The following is a 17377-nucleotide window of genomic DNA, read 5'->3' as shown; positions in this document are numbered from 1 at the left end:
TCAAGAAAGGAAAATTACCAAGTTGCAAAAGTAAAAAGAAAACTCAAAGTCAGAGGTGAATAGAAGTATGTGCTTTAAAAAAGGGGGGCGGGAGGGACTTGAGCTTCTATGTCATTTCACACACAGAAATCAATTCTAAGTAGATGAAATAGTTAAGTGTTAAAAAGTCAAAACTTAAACATTTTACAAAAAATGTGGAATGTTCTTATGACAACTAAGGAAGGAAAATTTTCATAAACCAGAAAATTTGTAAAAACATAAAATAAATTACTTGCAATTTAAGTATGTTTAAAAAAGTAAAACAGCAGTTCATCATAACGTGCCTCTAAAAGAGTGAAAAAGCAACATATAAAATGAGAGAAGATATTTGAAATAAACGTAACTAGCAAAGGATTAATACTTTGACTATATAAAAAACTCTTTTAATAAGAAAAAGACGTAGCTAATGAGATACCTGATGTATTTGAACAGGCTAAGAGAAGGTTTAAACAATGGGTTTGGGATTACATGAGCAATAAATTCATAGGAAAATAAGCAATTGAGAAAAGCAAGTATTGGTTCCATGGGAAATAAAACTGTTACTGGAAAGGAAAAGTATTCTTCATACATTACACTGCCTGGCCATCAAATGTGTTTATATAGTCACAACAATCCAAATACTGAGTAGTGATCTAATCATATGAGAGCATAACCATAGGAAGGATGGAGTGTGAGGAGAATGGGTGACGTGGGGAAGCATGAGTGGAAGCAAACTCAACCCTTATCTTCTATAGTGGGATTGCAGCGTAATGCCAGCTGCCCAAGCTAATAAGTAGGCAAGAAACAACAATATGAACACGTTGTTTAGAAAGAAAGCAGTTAACCCCAAATAATTAACTAGTAGAGCTGAAAGTGACCTCTCTGAGGAGAACAGAGGATTCCCACATAGGACTCTTTGTCTCTTTTAACAACGAGTACATGTAACGTCATAAAAATAAAAATGGATTCCATGACTGACTAATAATAACAAAGAACCAAACTAGAAGTCTTGCCATTGGAATTAAAAGCTTGAGAGATGGATTCAACCTAAGAATAGACACAGCTCGCTCAGGAGTTTTTTGGTCCAACCCATTAAGTTGGAAAATGAAGATCAGACCGCGGTGAGTGAGAGTCTCCACTAGGAAACAGGCTTACTGGGCAGAGGGGGTTGATTTCCAAACCAGTCAGCACACCCAGCCCTGTCTCTCTTCTCTACAGACTAGCTAATGGCCCAGGAAGAGAGAGGACAGCTAGTGGTGCCACCTCCTCTTCGCCCTCTGTAGAGAGCCTTGATTTCAGCATTACCTGCCTGTCCCACACCAAAAGTAACTCTTCACAGTAAGTGAGCACCTGTTCTAGGTACTTCCCATGTGTGAATGTCTTAACATCACTCAGCTAGTTTAGTGGTGGATTTGGGATTTGAACCCAGGCAGTCTTCCTTCAGAGTTCACATTGCTGTGTCTTATTACATATACACCCTCCTACCTGAAGTGTTCAGTGAAACAGCAAAGAGCTTATCTTTGAAAACAGGTTAAGAATCCCTCCTACAGGGGTGCCTGGGTGGCTCAGTGGCTTAAAGCCTCTGCCTTCGGCTTAGGTCATGATCTCAGGGTCCTGGGATCAAGCCCCGCATCGGGCTCTCTGCTCAGCAGGGAGCTGGCTTCCTCCTCTCTCTCTGCCTGCCTCTCTGTCTACTTGTGATCTCTGTCTGTCAAATAAATAAATAAAATCTTAAAAAAAAAAAAAAAAGAATCCCTCCTACATCACAAGTGAGAGTGAATTAAAAGCAGAATGAATTCACAAAACAGGGGATTGCAAATGGTTTATTGATTTTATTTATTCCCTACCTCATTAAAAAAAAATGAAGTAGCTTCCAAAAATGTCATGTATAGGAAGTAAATAAAATAGGAGCAAAATAAAAAAAAATAAATAAAATCAAACAGAGTGGATAAATAAATATGTCAACCAAAAAAATCTAAGAAGATTGTTGAATCTGAACATATGAGCCTCCTGGAAGCCAACACAAAGAAAGAAATGCAAGCAATCACAGAACTCTCACTATAAGATAGGAGAGAGTTGATTGAATGTTTATGTGATATACAAGTTAAGTGCATGATAGAAAAGTAAGAGTGGGTGGAATATCGTGTAATTATATATTGAGTCACTATGATTTTGAGAAAGTTACCACTTTCCTTCAACAATTGGGAAAGCAAATTTGGAAAAACTTCACATGGCCCCTCTATCTGCCTTAAAACTATCTGGCTCCTTCTTTAGACTCCCAACATTAAAAGCACACTGCAGATTGCTTTCATAAATCATTAGAGCCATCCTTAATAGGAATCAAGCTACTGCAGGGTCAACAAGAAAAGCATCCAGCAGAGGCCCAAATGGGACCTGAAGCCAGGGCTGGGAAAGTGGAATGTGAATGTATTTCCCATGCTCATGGGGCTTGTTGGCAACCTTCTCCTTCTGCTGTGTGGAGGAATTGATAGTGCAGATTTTGGAAAGCTGTGGTGTTCTTAAGTCAAGCTGGGATGGAGGCCAGCCGTGGACTGGCAGCCAAGTGTGCCAGACACTGGAGTCAAGAATAGAGTCCTTAGGTGCTCCTGGGATCCTGGTTGCTCAGAGAAGATATCAGCCATTGCCACAGTGATATTTAAGAGAAGATAGCCAACCAGCAAGCAATTCAAGTGTTGCATCCTTCGTTACCTCTTTGACCTGCTAGCCCAGACATCCTGGGGTGCTTTCTTTTCTGGAAAATTAGTATTCATCCTAAGCACAAGAAGACTTAAAACTCAACAGAAATTCAAATAATCATTTGAAGTTACGCAGATGAGGCTGAGCCCCTCTCAGCACAGCCATCACACCCTCCTCCAGCCTATCTCTCTCTGCCATAGCCAAGCTTCTTGAAAGAGCTGTCTACACTTACTGTTTCTACTTCTTCATCTCCCATCCAATATTGCGGCGAAACTGGTACAGGTAGAGTAGCTAATGACCTTCTCGTTGCTGGGTGGGCACACTCAATTCTTGTCTTTCTTGGTCTCTTTGTCATAGGAGATTTTTCTTTCTTTGGAAACACTCATTTCCCTTGGCTTCTATAACTCCACCGTGTCTTGACTTTCCTTCACAGGGTCATCTCCAGTGCCCTGCATTTTTAGTGTGCCTCCTTCTCCATGTGATCCTGGTGCCCTGTGAGCTCTTTGAGGGGAGAGAAGGTTGGCTTGCTCACCATTGTTTCTCACTCTACAGTATGATGAAAGTTCCAAGAGGAGGGAAGGTAACTAGTGATACCATCTCCTCTTCACCAATGTGGAAGTGCTAGGCAAGTGATCAATTAATATTTTTGAAGGAATGTATGAATGTGAGTTTTATTCATATTTATTTAGGATTTACATCCGGATGACAAAAGTACAAAAAGGTTTAGAGGTGGTTTACAATGTTAAAATATATCCATAAATATAGCAAAACTTTTCAAGATAGAAAGAAATAATGGAAACCAGTTAAAAGCAGAATGAGGTAGACACACCAGCTTTTTTGGGATGAATCTGTTATTGCAATGGAGCATTCACTTTAGTGCTGAGCTTCCTGGTAGGCAGAGAAAAATGAGAAATACACCAAGTTGTATAGCTCTCATTGACAAATAAAAGAAAGCACACAAGTTCAAGTATGGATAGAGATATCCTCTGATACTCAATTTTGATATATGTTTTATCATGTAGTTACCTTCATAAGGTAAAACATTAGGTAATATATCAGGCATTGTCTCTGACCATTTTTCAAAATGTCTAGATGCTTCTCGAAAGTGTTCTTTCAGACACTCAGAGAATACTAAAGGAAGGGGGTAGGTAAGCCAAAGCATATTACAGTTGTCTTAATTAGGGAAGGAGATTGAGATGACAGGGGATACACTCCAGGGTATCAGGCACCCACAAGATGCATTTGTAACGCGAGCTCAAATACTGTGGCTGGCTTGCTTGTTCTTGTTGGAAAACCTACGTCAATTTTGGTAGAGGCCAAGAAGATCTAGCTCTACTGATTTTCACAGGAAAGCCCACACAAAGAAATCCTAACTCCATTTTCCTTCAGAGATTCAACACTCCTGCATCATGAGAGATCCAACTTGGAAGTGGGGAAGACCTGTGTTCTAATAATCAAGGCTCTTGGGAGCGTGTGATGCTCAAGTCCCCAAGGGAGGCCAGCCAGGATCTGTGCTCATGCTTCCCTCTCTTACCAGGTTTGGGTCACATCCAAAGAACCAGGAACAATAGAAACCATGTTCAAAAAGAGGTACAAAGAAATTATTTATAATGCCCTCTCAACAGACAACTTAAAAACAGAGTTAAGAGGCAAGATTTTCATTAAGGATTTCTGGAGAAAGCCAATGGCATGCTGAGCTGAGGGCTCCCACATCCTTGCACACTTGTGGAACTGAGGCAGGATGCGCCTCCTTCCCCTCCCCACAGAGGGACTAATGAAGAACTTAATGCATGTTGCCTTCAGTTTGGGATCACTGTGGCTTGGGCCAACCTGGACTAGTCTGCATGGACTAGGGCTGCTGGCCTCACTGGCAGAGCTGGAAAGAGGACTGGCCGAGGACATGTAGGACAAAGAACACAGCCACACACTGTGTATGTTTAGAGAACCAGTATGGGGGCATGGGCACTGCACCCTGGGGAGTCACCTTGAAGGCAGCGTTGCTAGGAGGTGGAGTGTGAAAGGACTTCTGCTAAGAGAAGCATAGACATCGCTGAATTTCCAGGAACCAAAGAAGTAGAAGAAACCACTTGGATCTTGTCCCATTCACTGCTGTCCCCAGGCACACAGGTGAGAGAACCCAGCAGTGCTGGGGGGTTGGTGGGGTCTCTGAAGAAAATGGAACTGTCATATTGGCCAAGTCTGGAGAAGGTCCACTCTGGCACTTTCTTGATCCCTCCTCCAGTTCTCCTTTCTCCAGCTGTGTGGGGTTGGGGGGCAAGGTTGGGGAGGTGGGGGGGGGCAGCATGTGGGGAAACTGCAATTTGTGCTTTCAGAGAGGAGAAGTAGGGGAAAGAATCAATCAGGGCTCTCCCCACCCCCACCCCAGCCCAACAATTGGCCTGAGCTGGGAGCCAGGAGAGGCCTCAACTTTCAATCTGGTTCAGATTTTTCATTATGACAGAAGACTGGACCTTTTAATTTCTGGATTGAGACTATTTTGTGACTACAGTGACCACAAGGCTCTAGTTTTTGCTAAGAGGGACCATAAAAGTCAGAGGTCCTGCCTGGGTTTCTTTCCAAGGTCAGGGGAAGAGCCCACACTACAAGTTCAAAGGCATCCTGAAAAACAAAACAGAGCTTCTGGCCCGTCACATTGACATAGAGTAGCAGGGACCTGGACATAAGCGAGCCCATTCCTGCCCTGAAGCCGGGACAATGAGGGCACGGGGTCCACCCAGGGCAGGTTTGGGAGTCTCTGCCCGGTCAGAGGAAAGGCCCTTTCCTGGCGCAGAGGCAGGAAGCTGAGCTGCCTCCCTGGCACCGGGGAGTCTGGGGAGCCAGGGCGGAGGTGGAGAGGCTCAAGAGGCAGGGATGAGACAGAGCCGGTTCAGCACTTCTAAAAACACCGGAGGCCCAGCACCAGGGCAACGGAGAGGTGAAAAGAGCCTCCATCAGATAACACGGGGTGGGAGGGCAGGCCAGACACCCAGGAAAGTGAGCCCGGGTGATGCGTTCTTGGGCCTCGGGCTCTGGGAAGGGAGATGAGTTTAGAACCAGAATCAAAAGAAGGTATAATTAGAATCTGCAGGTAGACACAAATGAACTTGTAATACCTGTCCTCACGCCGCTGAGAATGCTCCGAGCGCTTTGGAAGAAAGGCACAGGGAAATGCAAAGTAATATTATTATTCTCTTAATTATAATTAGAACCTACAAGTTGAGTCTTGAAAGACATTTATAGCACATCCTTACTTGTGTAGGTCATCTTCCCAGAAAGAGGGGAAAAAATAGATGTGGACGTTTTTAATTTAGATAAGAAACAGGCCCATGTGGCAGGACAGCTATCTGGAGCTCCCCTATTTTAAGGAGGTCCTTTGGGGCTCAGGTATATTAATGTGATGGCTGGCGCCGGAGAGCTCAGTATGGTAGAAAATAGGCTTGTTTTGAAGATTGGGAGGGCCACAGGCCAAATGGAAGCTTCCACCCACTGTGAAGTAATGTAACTGGTAAAAAAGCTGGTAAATCATCCATGACGCAGGGCATGTTGAGTGATCTGCAAAGCAGAGCATGAAGGGAGGATGCTGAAAAATATCTAGGGGAACCCCCTAGATATGCTGAAAATATCTAGGTGGTTCTCGATGATTCCAGGGTGTCTTGTGTGGGTTGAGGACAACTCAGAGGTGCTGACCTTTTCCTTTCCACCTCCCAGCCCTCCCGGAGGGCAGGAGGTGGCAGCAGGGGGCCGGAGGGGAAATGCTCCCGTATTAGCTGTTCCAGGCAGTGACAAGGTCTGAGAGCAGGTTGGGGCCGCTGGTTGTAATGAGCCGTCCACCTCTGTGGATTTCAGGCACCCGCGCTCCTCCTGTAGGCAGAGTACTTTGGAAGTGAACCATCCAGAAGTGGCTGTGATTGGTAGTTCCCCTGGAAACAGAGCTGCGTAGACATTGCAGGAAGAGTCATGTCGTTGTGTGGCATAGCCAGGTTTGCAGGCTTTGTGATGACTGAAGACAAGTCTTGCATAACAGTTTAGGAAAAACTGATGAAAGAAATAGGTGTACCTGTGTCATAGTTGACGAGGATTTAATGGAGAGGCAGTCAGGGATGATTTTCGTTCTATCCCCCCTCCTAGTTCCAAAACTCAGGCACCCAGGTTCCCTTGGTGACCTGGGGCCACCCTTCATGCATGGCACTGTCCCATCTTTTACTCTGAACCTATTTTTTAAAAATCTTTTTTCCCTTCTCCACTGGGTTCCCAATTTCTAGCCTTACCCAACCTTAGGCTTTACTTTGGAAAGTAAAGTAAAATTTTTTGGAGATTTTTGAAAATCAGTTATGTTGGATTGACATATCCCTTCGTCCAGACAACATATTATTCTGCTTTGTAGAGATGTACCTCTACCTAAAAGGAGACTGGTGGGAGTGTTTGAGGCATCCCATGGCTCAGTGGGGTAACTAGCTGGATGTGAGGTATCTTTCAACAGCACCAGACACATGCAAGTCTGAAAAGTCTTGGAACAACAGGATTTTTTCCCCCCAATTTTGCTCTGAATTTTTTGGCTACAGTCCTTGCTCAGATAAGTTTTCTTCTTTCTAAGTTTCTAATCCCTAGGTTTGTCATGACTCACATTTAAAACAAACAAATTTTACTTCTTTCCCCCTAAGTGTTATAGCAGTTTTTCCCTGGGTGGAAAGAAACTTCAAGTTGGCTCCAGAAACTTTGGAAAAGGAACCCCCCAATTTCTCCAATGATTGCTCTAGATTTTTCACATACAGGAATCATTTCCTGAAGTAAAGAGCATTTTGTGATGCCTTCTAGGTAATTTTGTGCAAAAATTCACAATGTCAAGAGGACATGGGTATTAGAAGCAAACTGTACAACATCTTATCTGGTTCTCTATAGGCTCAAACCATGGTGGGGGTAGGGGGTTGGGGGGGTGTGTCAGAGCCATGTGCCAGCTCTTCGTGCTAAAAACGTTCACAGTTTGGTCCCTGCCAGCAATGAGGACTGCAGAGTGAATTTGTGAGAAGTCTTGCTCCAAACTGGCTCGACCCACACTCTGTAAATGTCATTTCTTGGGATCCTATTTTATCTGAGAAGACACATTTCACCAGCAGCACTGAGACTAGCTGAAGATGCTGTACAAGTTCTAAATCCCGCAGGGAGAAGTTCTTTGGAGGCCCTTTTCCATGCCAGTGACACACTTCTCATGTTTGAGCCTCTTTAGGGTGAAGTTGAACTCCCAAATCACTATCAGTCTGACAGAATGAAAATCAGATTCAGTGGTTTTACAGCTGCTCAAGACTATCTTCTCACTTATACATTCAATGTAACTGTTCATGTAACAGAAAATCCAACAACCCTCTTCTTCCTCTCTACCTATGGGGTAATACAGGTTCAGTATACACCAAAATACAGAACTGAAAATACATCTTCTATTTGAAATACAGATTTTTAAAAAATGTAACAGGAAGGTAATCCCGGAGCTTCCCCTTTAAAAATTAATGTCATAATACAAAAAGTATTTTTGATCAGGCAAAGTCAGTATCAGATAAACCTCCAGTTCTTCATTCTAAGATAAGAGATACTACCTTAAAATGAAAGAAATCATCTTCTTCCAGAATCATTGAATACATTATTTTACTTGAATAGTCTTGCAATGAAAGAGTGAAGCTGGCTGTAAAGCTGGTCCCTAGGTCCTAAGAATGGACATAGAGGTGGTTGCCAGAGGCAGGGGGTGGGAGGGATGGACAAGATGGGTGGAGGGGGTCACAAGATACAAACTTCCAATTATAAGATGATGGGGATATAATGTACAGCAATGGCAACTATAGTTACATTATTTTACACATTTGGAAGTTGCTAAGAGAGTAGATCATAAAGTTCTCATCACAAGAAAAAAATGATAACTATGTATATTGATGGATGTTAACTAGATTTATTGTGGTGGCCATTTCACAACATATATAAATATTCAATCACTACACTGTCTGCCTGAAACTAGTATAATGTTATATGTCAGTTATACCTCAACAGAAAAGGGTGTAAGAAGTATACTATGCATACAATCTTCAATCAGACACTTTGTGTTTTAAAATGAACTTCATTAAGGTTTAACTAAAAAATTTCAACACATGTATTTTCAAATGAAATATAATTTTCCTACAAAATACAAGGATTAGTGAAACTGTGTGTTGTTAGTTTGGCAGGCAATAAGTAACAAAATGAGTGAGCTATATATCTGTTCAGTCGAGTTGGGGTTGAAAATGACCATTTACTGTTCAAATTACAATAACTTCTTATTTGCCTGGAATCAAACTACTAGAAATGTCGAGTCATAGAAACATGTTGGAAACATTCTGCTTTTATGGTTTCTGTGATGTGGCTAGTAACTAAGTTGATAAAGAGATATATGGAACAAAACCAAAAACTACCAGGCAGTACCTTAATAGCCGTGTAGTTTTAAGCCAGGATATTTAATATCCGAGGGTAGAGTCTTCTGCACTAAGTTTTGTGCTCATGGTTCTGAAGGGTTGTGTGTAACCAGGGCCTGAGTGTAACACCTACAGAACAAAGAGGCAAGAAATGGTAGTGACAAGTGTGTGGACCCTGATGGCAGCTGGCCTGGGTAAAAATCCCCTGCCAGGGGTGCCTGAGTGGTTCTTTTGGTTAAGCCTCAGACTCTTGATTTTGGCTCAGGTCATGATCAGGGTCATGGGATGGAGCCCTGAGTTGGGCTCCATGCTCAGCAGGGAGTCTGCTTCTCTTGTGCTCTCTCTCTCTCTCTGCCTCTAGCTCTCCCCCATCTCTGCTCACTCTCTCTCTCTAATAAATAAATAAATCGTTAAAAAAAAAGAATCCAGGGGGCCTGGGTGGCTCAGTCATTTAAGCATCTGCCTCCAGCTCAGGTCATCCCATGTTGGGGGGGGGGGGCGCTGCTCAGCAGGAAGCCTCATTTTCCCTCTCCCTGCTACTCCCCCTGCTTGTACTCTCTCTGTGTGTCAAATAAATAAATGAAATCTTAAAAAAAAAAAAAAGGATCCCCCGCCAGACCACTTACTTGCTGTGTGACTATGTGCTATTTATTAATCTCTCCAGCCTCAGTTAATATGCAAAAAAAAGTTGCATCACAGAATTGCTGTGAATAATATACAAATGGAGCATAATACTAGCACAAAGAAGGTGCTCAATGATCAGTGATTCTTATTCCCAAATGTTCCTTTCCTAATGGATCCCAACCTTGAGTCTATGCCTAACCTGAATAAAGATGGGATAGCACCATATTTAAGAGGGTTTCCATAGAAATGCCTGTCCCCTTTCCATTGCCCCAGGGGCAGCCCCTTAAACTCCATCACTTGGGGCACCTGGGTGGCTCAGTGGGTTAAAGCCTCTGCCTTCAGCTCAGGTCATGATCCCAGGGTGCTGGGATCGAGCCCCACATCGGGCTCTCTGCTTCCCTTTCTCTCTCTCTGCCTGCCTCTCTGCCTACTTGTGATCTCTGTCTGTCAAATAAATAAATAAAGTATTTTTTAAAAAAATAAATAGAACTCCATCACTTGAGCAAGTGTAAACAGAATATATTTGGATGTTGAACACAAGTGTTACTCTCAGCAGTAAGGACAGCAAACACCTTCCAGCAAATGTTACATGCTCTGCCTCAAGAGCCAGTCCAGCTATGGATTCCAGCTCATCCCAAGCTCCTGTTCCCTATGTCTCCAACCACCTGGCCCACTATTCCATCTTGGCCCTCTGACCGATGACAGATTTTCTCACTTCTTCTAATGATCGTGTACTCTAGATTTAAGAGGAACAGATCTCCTGTAATCCAGGCCAATGCAGAGAAAGCAAGAAGGAAACAGTTGTTTCCCTTCCCATCTTGGCTGTCAGGGCTTTGGGAGTGGGCCAGGAGAAAGATGGTACCATAGGGAATTGCAAACCAATCTCAGCTGCCTGGATATCACAGGCTATAGAGACATCTTGGGGTGACACTTTTCTCTAACATTCAAGCAGAGTGGCAGAATGGTGGAAGCCAGCATGCTCCTTCCCACAATATCTCTGGGGACGCTCAAGGTGCTTATTTGAGTCCTAGGCACCTCTTGCTCAGAGTTCTCACTTCCTACTACACTCCCGAGCTAAGCCTCCGTCTTGCCTCCTAGGACTGCTTTGTCTCATGCTTGACGCTGCCCTAAATCCTTCATTTTCTCCAGAGCCCCATCAACACGTTGGCTGTGGTGTACAACAGGACTTGGAACAGTGGGGAGGTCATGGCACAGAACAGGACCCTACTGGTCATGAGGCCTTTCTTGATGCCACTTTCTCAGGTCTCTCCTTGTCCCTTTCCAGGCCCTCTTTCCCTCTCTAGAAGCCAGTCTTCCTCCAAACTCGATTCTTTCTCCTTATGCATAACCTCTAGCTCTCTATTCCTTAAACCCACTAAGTTCAGGTCTACTTTTGCAGATCTGCCCCCTCACCAAAGTGCTTTGCTAAGCAGAGGCCTCTTATTCTGGGGGTCTGCCCTTCACCTGTTTAAAGACCTGGCAAAAGCTTTGAAATCACATGATCAAAATCATAGCTGGGACATTTGTTCCCCACAATCTCTGTAAAAGAGACATGGGCAATAGAGTGGTTAGAACAGGATATAGGTGTGGCTTAATCTCAGTGACCTAAAATTACAGTGGCTTAAATGAAATAGAATTTTAGTTTCTCTCACGTGCACTTGTCTGGGCTGAAAGTAGGGAACTGCCACCTGAAGTCATTCTTGGGGACGAAGCTTCCTTTTATCCTATTGCTCTGCAGCCCCTATGGTGTTGTCTTCATTGCTTAGTTCCAGACGGTGCACAACTCTGTCCATCTCTGGCCAGCAAGAAGAAGTGGAAAGCATTGCGGGGTGAAGGGAATGCCTCTTCCCTTGAGGTCATAGCCTGGAAGTTGTCCACATCACTTCCCCTCACATCCGTTGGCCTGAATTTCATCATATGCCTGCAAAAGAGGCTGTGAAACTTAGTCTTTATTTCAGGTGACCACGTGCTAGGCCACAGCTCAGGGTGACTCTAGAACTCACTATTCAAAACTGGTAACCATTAGCCACATGTGGCTTTTAAATTTTAGTGAATTAAAACTAAATAAGATGTCTAATTCAGTTCTTCAGTCAGCGTAGCTGCATTTCAAGAGCTCAATAGTCACATGTGGCTCATGGTTGTGATTGTATTGGACAGTATGGATACAGAAAATTCTCATCACCACAGAACAGTCTACTGAATGGCACTGCTATAGGAGAAAGAGTGAGGGGTGCCTGAGTGGCTCAGTCAGTTAAGCATCTGCCTCCAGCTCAGGTCATGATCCCGGGGTCCTGGATTGGAGCCCCTATCAGACTCCCTACTCAGCTGGGTGTCTTCTCCTTCTGCCCTTCTCCAAGTTCATGCTCTTTCTCTCTCTCTCTCTCTCTCAAATAAATAAATAAAATCTTTTTTTTTTTTTAAAGATTTTATTTATTTATTTATTTGACAGATCAGAAGCAGGTGGAGAGGCAGGCAGAGAGAGAGAGTGGGCGTAGCAGGCTCTCTGCTGAGCATAGAGCCCGATGCGGGGCTTGATCCAAGGACCCTGGGATCATGACCCAAGCCAAAGGCAGAGGCTTTAACCCACTGAGCCACCCAGGCGCCCCAATAAATAAAATCTTTTAAAAAAAGAATAAAGAGTGAAGTCCCGGGACAAAATGGGAAGTCATTCTCACAAAAATAGAAAGATTTATGCTGGTCATTTCAGGAGTAAGTCCCTTGGTGTAGGGAACTTTTCCAGCCCTACAGTGTGACTCTGTACCAGATTTGCTCCCTTGTTTGAGCACGACCTGCAGGCAGTAACACAGGGAAAGTCTCTAACACACACCTGGCCCATTGTAGGTAGTGAATAAATGTTGGTTCTCTCTCCCTGTGCCCTGCCCACCATGTCTCCAAACATACTCACAGTCCTCCTTCCCTTTACGGAACTTAGTTGCAGAGACTTGTGTTTCCTCCTTTGGTGGGGAAACATTATTAATGCCCACCCCATCAAAGAAGAGGTACTGATCAGTGTTGGCTTTGCCAGAGGGGGCAGGGAGAGAAATGTCTGCCGTGTGGGGACTGCAGTTCTCTCTCCCTCAGTCTGGGTATCTTCGTGTGTCTGCACTGATGTCATCGGAAGGCTGACAGTGACAGATGACCACTTGGTCATGACTTTTGAAGAATGCATGGAAAGAAAATCATCACATAAACTTGTAGAGGAGAGGTCAACCTCTCTCACTGATTCAGCCCTTAGCCTGCAGGTCCATGAGTCTTGGACCACATCTGCTGGGCACCTCACGGGCCACCTGAAAACCTGCGCCAGATCTTTGTTCTGAAAAACTGCAGGCCAGGAGTGCTAGGGCACTTGGTCTCCTTGACCCTTGGCCTCAGCGAGCCCTGTGGCCTCAGCTCCCCTCTTCTGAGACCAGGAATTTATATATGGTGGCATTAAAAAGCCCCTAGATGATGAAGGGTGGCGGCAGAAGAAGAGGAAAGAAAACAGAGTGAGGGGGGAGACACAAGGTGTATAGACGTTTCAATCAAAGTCCCTCCTGTCAAACATCTGTTTTGGGGCATCAAGTTGCTAATTTTCAAACTTAATGTGGTCACATACGCATCTGAGAATTTGAGACTGTCCCCTCAGAAAAATGCAGGTAAACACCAAAATATACAAACATCTTAGAGTTCATGGACCTACTTAATTAAATTTAGTTACCCTTTGGCTTGGAGTTCTAAAAGCGCACTGTGGTTTCTTAACATTTTATGAGAGAGCATTATTAGGCTTAAAAAAGTCCTCTGGGGCCCCAACATCATTAAGGGCCAGGCTTAATAGAGGCCAGTTATAAACTGAGGTCACAGCTTCTAGGTTCTATTTTCTTTCTGCCTCTTCTTTTCTTTTTAACGTTTCTTTGTTTCTGGGAACATGAGTAACTCCTTCTCTAGAATTACACCCCAGGGATCAAGGCAGCCACATCCACCAAGGCTGAGAAAGTTTCAGCCAGGAGCAAAAATGACCCAGATTGGAAGAGAGAGAAATGAATGAAAATGCATGAGGCTCTACTGCCCAGATTTTCAAATGAGAAGATAAAATTCCTGATTTGAAATCTCCTTGGGGAAGAGAGTTTTTTGTGATGCTATGGGAACAAAAGGTTATTGCATGGTAGATGTTTTCTCATGAGAGTGTGGGTTGACAAGGGGCTTCCTGGGAGCCTCTTGGCTGGAGTGCAGGGAGTGAAGCAGGAGGGAAGAGGTGAGCAAGGCACGGAGCAGCCCACGTGTAGTGACTCTGTTATTATGGTGTGTGCAGCGTCACCTGGGGCTGCCACCAGGGACCATGTTAGCTCTTCCTGCATTGTCCAGAGCCATGGCTCTTGGGGAAGCTGGTGCTCATGGCCTCCTAGAGGCTCTATGCCCTTAAGGCAGTGGTCCTCACCCCTGGCTACACATGAAAACCAGCTTCAGAACTTTTTTTTTAGATACTTTCTTTTTTTTTTTTTTTTTTCATTTTATTTTATTCCTTTTCAGTGTTCCAAAATCCATTGTTTATACACCACACCCAGTGCTCCATGCAATATGTGCCCTCCTTAATACCCACCACCAGGCTCACCCAACCCCCCACCCCCCTCCCCTCCAAAACCCTCTGTTTGTTTCTCAGAGTCCACAGTCTCTCGTGGTTTGTCTTCCCCTCCAATTTCCCCCCACTCACTTCTCTCTATCTCCCAATGTCCTCCGTGTTATTCCTTATGCTCCACAAGTAAGTGAAACCATATGATAACTGATTATCTCTGCTTGACTTATTTCACTCAGCATAATCTCCTCCAGTCCTGTCCATGTTGATACAAAAGTTGGGTATTCATCCTTTCTGATGGAGGCATAATACTCCATTGCATATATGGACCACATCTTCTTTATCCATTTGTCCCTTGAAGGGCATCTTGGTTTTTTCCACAGTTTGGCGACTGTGGCCATTGCTACTATGAACATTGGGGTACAGATGGCCCTTATTTTTACTACATCTGTATCTTTGGGGTAAAAACCCAGTAGGAAAACCACCTGCAGAACTTTAAATGGGCTGCCAGGACACCGCCACTGACTGGCCTGGAGTGGGACCCGGGAGCCCTTGGAAATCAATGCATCCCAGGTGAATCCGTTGCTCACTTAGGGTGGAGAAACCAGTACTTTACAGTGTCGCTAGAAACTGTTGTAGGTATTCTGAGGATCTGCAGGGCATTTAGATACTTAATAATCAGAGAAAAGCTAAAAGGACTGTTCTTTTAACAAATGCAACTGCCTTCAAGTTAGGATAACTGTGTTGTCAAAGGAGGTTGACCAGAAAAATGGGTCGGTGTGTCTGACATTCGTTCTCCTTTCAATCATTAAATAACAGAATCCGATCAGCTTCGGTAATGAAGCTGAACTTCTGTTAAGTACTTAATAAGATGAGATTTTCCAGAGAGAATTAATCAAGAATGAGTTTAATACTATTCCAATTAGGTGTGGGTTAAATAATGCACCACATAAAAATTCAAACCAAACATCGACTGGGCGAGGAGACTGTGGGAGTCCCTCCAAATCAGGGTAGAGGTCATGGACAGAACCACGGTCAGGAACGCTGGCCAAGCATGGTACTAGGCAATAAAACCTGATGCCTTTACACTTGGACAGGGTTCAATACTACAACTCCAAGGAGGTGTCAGTGAAGTACCACATCCTTTACAACTTTCAATACTACTATTCCAAGGAGGTGTTGGTGAAGACCACTTCCTTTACAACGAGATTATTCTTGTTTCTAGGAAACAGAGGGTTAAAGGGGAAACCTGGGGACTGTTTGGTCACATGTACAGAGCAGTCGATGAGTTGGGTGTCTGAAGTTGGTTCTCTAGAAGCAGGCTCTCAAACACCTGACAGTCGGGGCAGGAAAGTCCTGTCTTATCTTTGAAGGCTTTGCTCCTGCCAACACAGCCCTTCGCCTTCTCCAGACCCAACCAAAAGCACAGATTCTTGAACCGCTCTCTGACGTTTCTTTCTAATAACCAAGAAATCAAAGAGATTCTCACCAGTGAGAAGCCAGAAAGGAGCCAGAATCTAGGGAGGGGAGAGAAAGGGGCGGCATGGTCTTGGGTAAATGCAGTCATTTCATGTGCGGATTCTTTGACTTGGCCAAAGCAAAACACACACTAAGTCTTTGGGTTTTAAAAAGCAAGCAGTACTGTGAAAAAAAACAATCTCCCACCACTGCTGGCCTTCCTTCCTGTATTGGTGAGTGGGCGGGTAAGGGGGCTTGGGGTGAAGCAGAAGTTGAGGAAGGAGACAGTGAGGGGAGGAAGGATGACACCACTCGGCCGTAGAACCAGCCTCCTGTTTGGCCTCCATCTACTTACCTTACTTAGGAGGCGCCATCCATCAGACCAGCAAGCGGGTGCTCTTCTCTGAGAAGTTACTTGTCTCTTCATGGTCCGCCTCTCCAATCCTCTGCTGGATCCCTTAAAGTTAACAACCCATTGTGATGAGACAAGGAAACTGAAGGGACCCCATGAAAAAAAGACCTTTTGTTTGTTTGTTTGTTTGTTTTTATTTTTTTTACCTTTGCTCCTTTTTTGGCTTCTATTCCAGCTAGGACTTGCACCCCTGCCCCACTGTACACATGCCTTGGGATGTGAACACCGTATGTCCTCTTGTAAGGGACAAAGAGATGAGGATATCTTTTGAGTCTTCCAGCACAAGAGCCGATATCTAAGGAACCACGGAGCAGAGCCACCGTGTGCCTCCCCAAGGCCATTGGCGCCCTGGCTTCAGGGGATGAGTGACTTATGAAAGACACCTGGACCCTGTCCTTGTTTAACCAGGTCCCAGATTTCTGACAGGACCCATACACCAGACCACAGTTGCCAGAAACAACAACAACAAAATGCAGACCCCAAGTAAAGGAGAGACTCCCTCCTTTGCTTTCTGAGTCTCTTAGAGTTCATCCAAATTTGCTCTCTATTTTCAACAAATTCTGCTTTCCCTTCCTGCTGGCTCATGTTTGCTCTCCATCCTGTGTGAAACCGAAGACACCTCTTGGTCGGTTCTGCAGGACCTCATCTTCTGGGTCCTTGGACCAAGCCAGCTGGCATCAGGGGTATGAAGACAATGAGGACATTTGAACCATACCATTATCTCTTTTTCTTAACTTTAGAATGCCCAGAAAAAACTTCAGTTCAATTTCCAGTGCTTCTTTAACTAGGTTCAATGAAGGACCTCCGTTAAATTTTGATTTTTAGAGACAGAATTAATGTCCCCTTAGAGACTTACCCAGTTCTGACAGGCTACGAACATTCTCTTTATGGCCTTTGCTGTTTATAAAAATAATTCACCTTCTAAAAATTCAAACAAAACAGAGATCAAGCAGACTGGGAGCGTCCCTCACAGCCAGGGTGGGGATTGTGGGCCGCACAACGTTGAGCGTGTCAGCTGTGCATGTTAGTTGGCAATAAAACCGAGTGACTTTGCACTTTGACGGGACACCGATGTAAAAATGACTTCATCAAACTGGCCTTTTTAAAAAACTTCTTGTCTTCTGGGACTCAAGAAGTGGAGGCAGCAGGCTCCTGGTCTTTCCTGCCACGCACGTCCTGCAACATCAT

General features: G+C 44.3%; 1 protein-coding gene and 1 long non-coding RNA gene across 2 annotated transcripts in view; one reads left to right on the top strand and one right to left on the bottom strand.

Annotated features, from left to right (window-relative positions):
• LOC309872474 (uncharacterized protein) overlaps window positions 1-17377 on the top strand; it is a 172277-nt gene that overhangs the window by 55584 nt on the left and 99316 nt on the right. The window contains exon 2 of the mRNA XM_082746709.1: window positions 1237-1356. Within this exon, the coding sequence (XP_082602835.1) occupies window positions 1237-1356 (120 nt within the window). The remainder of the gene's footprint in view (window positions 1-1236; window positions 1357-17377) is intronic.
• Window positions 5677-11678, bottom strand: LOC309872496. Its single transcript, XR_014315908.1, has 2 exons — window positions 11423-11678; window positions 5677-6750 (listed from the first exon to the last, which is right to left on the bottom strand). It is a non-coding gene; the product is annotated as an uncharacterized lncRNA (long non-coding RNA).

The sequence above is a fragment of the Mustela nivalis genome (assembly GCF_964662115.1).
Source record: "Mustela nivalis genome assembly, chromosome: 8".
NCBI classification, from domain to species: Eukaryota; Metazoa; Chordata; class Mammalia; order Carnivora; family Mustelidae; genus Mustela; species Mustela nivalis.
This window is presented reverse-complemented; position numbering and strand designations above follow the sequence as displayed.